This window comes from Fulmarus glacialis, unplaced genomic scaffold (genome assembly GCF_000690835.1).
Source record: "Fulmarus glacialis isolate BGI_N327 unplaced genomic scaffold, ASM69083v1 scaffold12409, whole genome shotgun sequence".
NCBI lineage: Eukaryota > Metazoa > Chordata > Aves > Procellariiformes > Procellariidae > Fulmarus > Fulmarus glacialis.
In genome coordinates this window covers 14,945-19,091 of record NW_009231454.1, presented here as the reverse complement: position 1 = coordinate 19,091, position 4,147 = coordinate 14,945, and the positions used below count along the sequence as shown (strand labels likewise).

The 4,147-nt window shown below is 34.3% G+C and overlaps 1 protein-coding gene across 1 annotated transcript in view; it reads right to left on the bottom strand.

Moving 5' to 3' along the window:
- KCNH7 (potassium voltage-gated channel, subfamily H (eag-related), member 7) overlaps positions 1–3,585 on the bottom strand; it is a gene marked incomplete at its 5' end in the record, with an annotated part of 52,074 nt that extends 48,489 nt beyond the window's left edge. Inside the window, one exon of the mRNA XM_009584585.1 lies at positions 3,160–3,585. Within this exon, the coding sequence (XP_009582880.1) occupies positions 3,160–3,585 (426 nt within the window). The remainder of the gene's footprint in view (positions 1–3,159) is intronic.
- Between the last annotated feature and the right edge of the window lie 562 nt (positions 3,586–4,147).

Below are 4,147 nucleotides of genomic sequence, written 5' to 3'. Positions count from 1 at the left end.
TCTTTGACTTGAAAAGCTGATCAAAAAGCGAATTATTTTAAATGCATATATCTAAAAATATATAGTAATCTTAAGCAGAATTCCACTTATACATGCACATCATCTATGTGTGTGCTTTAAGGAGCTGTGCCACTGCAACTATTATTTGTTTAAAATCCAACCCAGACTCCTCAGCTGAGCAGAATGATTAAAAATTTACTACCAGAAGAATAGAAAGTAAAGAGTCCATCTACTCATTATTTTTATCTTCCCAAGTATCAGGGATGTCACTTAACATTTAAAATACACAAAAAAGAGGGAACGGTTTACTACCAGCCATAATGATTTTGTGTTGAGTCTGCTTAAACAGAAAAAAATAATTTAAAATTATCTTAGTTCCGTATTTTAGAAATTGGAAAGTTAACTGTCTTAGTCTGTTGCTTTCCTATGGTTGACAAAGTATGGCTCAAATGGAAGCATTCAGATAGTGCTGCATGTGGTATTTGGATTATTATCTCCTGCCCTTTCTAGACTCGGTTTGATATCAAGCTGTTTTAAAGCTGGGTGAGCACACATGGAGCTCTCTTTGGAGCTTATGTTGTGTAATAAAAAGACTGTTCAATACGATTGTTCGTAGGGAATCTTATTTGAAGAATCTCTTGATAACAAAAAAGAGCTATTTCATAAAAAAGATAACCCTTATGACCGAAAAAATTCTATTAAAAGAAAAATGCTCCATTCTAACAGTTTTGCGTTTGCCTCTTCTTGCTAAACTATCAAAAAGGGATCATTGGGGAAATATTATAGTTAGCAATGTAAGAAGCAAAACTACAGTAAGTAGCAACTTAGAAAAAGTGACTGACATATTCAATACCATGAATGAGAGGGAGAAGTCATGATGAACTGGTCATAATCTGTATAGTTTCACTGCTGCTTAGGTAAACAAACTAGTTTTTCCCGATAGTGAAACTGTTCAATTACTAGGTTTCGAGGGAATAAAGGATTAATTTACTTATATCTGCAATACTGAAAGAGTCATTACATGGTCCAATAATTTCTGTTCCAGGTTCCACACTTTTGTATTTGTGTATTCACCTGCCAGAATGCGCTTGTTTGCTAGTAATCTGTAACATTATCTTATGTTGAAGTTATCCCTTTAACATCACTTTAGCACCTGGCACTTTACTCTTAAGGATGTCTGTAACAGGGAAGGTGTGGAAGAATGATGTTTAGGGTCAAATCCAAAGAGCACTCTTTCAATGAACTTTGGAATTGGTCCCTGTTGTAATTCTTGATGTTCCACATTTCCCATCATTGAACAAAATTTTTGGCAGTGATGAGTGCTCAGTGATCAGAAACGGATGTGGACCACATCTGAAGGGGAATGATGTGGTCCAAGTTGGAAGTAATGCCGTTGTCAAAATATTTGTATTTCATGTGTCTGTGTTATCAAAACCACAGAAAAAAATCTGCAGACAGACTGACACCTACCACAGATAATGATGCAAAAGGTGACCAAAGCTTCTCTTGAATCTCTGAGCTTTTTAGTCACCTTCTGAATAGAAAAATTCTCTTTTGGCAAGAGAACTATTAACATCTTCCCTCTGTCCTTTATGTTACTCTCTCTCTTCTTACTGCATTCCTTTAACAAAATTTATTTCTACTGCGTGCTATTACCTACATGTTTCTCCAGATTCCTCATTTACCTTGAGTGTGTACGCTCATGTTCAAATTAGTAGGAATACCACTGTTGATTAGGAATGTTACTATTGATTTCTATGACTGCTGAATTAGACCACATTATTATAATGATGTTTCAGAAGTACAGGAGACAGGAAAATATTTTCATTATATAAAATGCAAGAAAATGAATTTAAGAAAAGCATGACTGATGTTCATCCTACTCCTGAAATTTTTAAGACTAAAAATGCTCACAAAACTCTCAAGGTGCATGTAGGTATGTGCTAGTTATTTTATACTGACCCTTAAAGGCACACTTAATTACGTTTACATGTAATTTGTGAGGATGGCTAGGGTATGCTCAGAATTCAGATCAGGCTTTTGAGGTGGACATAAAAATATTTACTGTCACAGCAAATGACTTTAATGAAAAGGAATTAATTTTAAAATGAAAATGTTTTTGCATTCTCTGTGTCATGACATGGAGACATACAGTCAGATCAGTAAATTTTCATGCTAAAGGTTGGTGATTAATTTGCAGTTTTCACCTTTCTCTTCTCAATTAATGAGATGCACATATGGTCCACAAAACTGTCTGTTTCCCTTATGTCAATATGTGCAAAACAGTAATTTTAAGAAATGGATTTGTGTCCTTTGAAAAGTGAATGTTTCATATTTTGGTTGGTTTGCTGCCTTTTTTTTTAAACTGCTGTATTCTATGCATCACAAACCCCACCAATTCTCTACTTGTCAGTTCACTTTTCATCAAAAAATATGTTATAACTTTAGCCCTTCTTAAATTAAATAAAATTTTTTGGCAGGAGGCAGAACTGGGTCAGGCATAGTGTATGTTTTATACACCTTTGGGCAAGTTTTGGATGCATATATTGAACATTTTTTTAACCTATTGTACAGATAGGGTGAGAAGATCGGTCATGTCTGGCAAGGTTAACCCCATATAATCTCATTTCTTTCTTTTGGTTGTCCATATTCTTGATAAAATAGACAACAGCCAAATCTTTTTGTTAACTGGTATAGTTTACAGAACAACAAATCTGTTTTACGCTGAGTAAAAATCTGATCTAAAGATTTTGAAGAGAGAAAATTTATGTTAATGTTTTAATACCAACACAACACTTATATGCATTATGAGCAGTTTTTACAAAGCAAGCAGCAAACCAAAGAAGCAGTTCTTAAATAAAAGCATTGGAACAAATCCTTCATACATGGTGTATTTATTTCATTGTTTGTAAAGATAATATCAAATATGGTATAATTGAAAAATACTAGCTGAATCATTGAACTTGTTCTCCTGTCAATGAAAACTAATATTCTACATTATTCTACTAAGGAAGATTTAATTTTAGTTTAACTTTAAAAGATGGGGTGGAACTACTAAACAGCCTATTAACTGACAAGCAAAAAATATATTAGGATATACAGATTATTGTAGTAAAGTCAAAAGTTAAGATTTAAGATCTCTTATTCATTTAAGCTTACCTCTTCAGAGCCAGAGCCAAAAATCAGCAGGTCAAAAGGTATTGCAGCAACCATGTCAATTAGGAACCAGCCTTTGAAGTAGTGAATTGCTATTTTTGCTGGATCACTTACCACTTCTTCATTCTGGTTTACATATGTTGTTCTGAAGTTTATTAGAATGTCAATGATAAACATAATATCCACAATTAAATCTACAACATTCAGTGGGCTGCAAGAATATCCACACTCTCTCCTCTTCCGTTCCTCACTATCATTCAGAAGGAAGGCAGCAGAGTAAGGGGTGAATATGGCAGTGTATATTACCAGCAACAAAATGAGCCAGTCCCAGACGGCTTTGAAAGGACTATAGTGCAATATAGTAAACTTGTTGATGCGAGGTGTCTGGAGTTTATACTCTGGTAGAACATCAGCCCCTAAGGATAGAACCTAGAATAAGAAATATACCATGTCAATAATCAGGCAGTGTATCTATTCCTATTTTCAGTAAACTTAGCAAATACAGGACAAACTTGAAAAGTACTTTTTTGTAGTTTTGAGGATTAAGCTTCAATTACTTGGTGTTTTGGCAAACTAAACTTCTGTGAAATTCATGATCTCTGCCAGGTCCAATAAATTAATTGACAATTTTACACAGTAGGTTGATTCTTGTTCCCTGTGGCAACCATTAAGTGGCATATCTGGTCCATAAAATCTGCATAATTAAACGTTATCAAATTGATTTATCCATCACATGGTAAACTTGCCAGCCTGTTCCTGTCCAGTGAACGACTTTTCTTGCAGTGATGTAGTGTTTTTCTCTCAAAACGTAATATCATGGGCTTAAATTCACTACAAAAAAGTCTACACTCATTAGAAAATGTTTAGGCAACCAGAAATAAAAAAGTTAGAGAAAGATCTGTGAGTGTCCTTGACAGCTATCTCCACTTTGAGTTTTGTGGTGTGGAAAACTTTCATGCATGGACAAATTTCACTGAGGCTATAGTTCTAG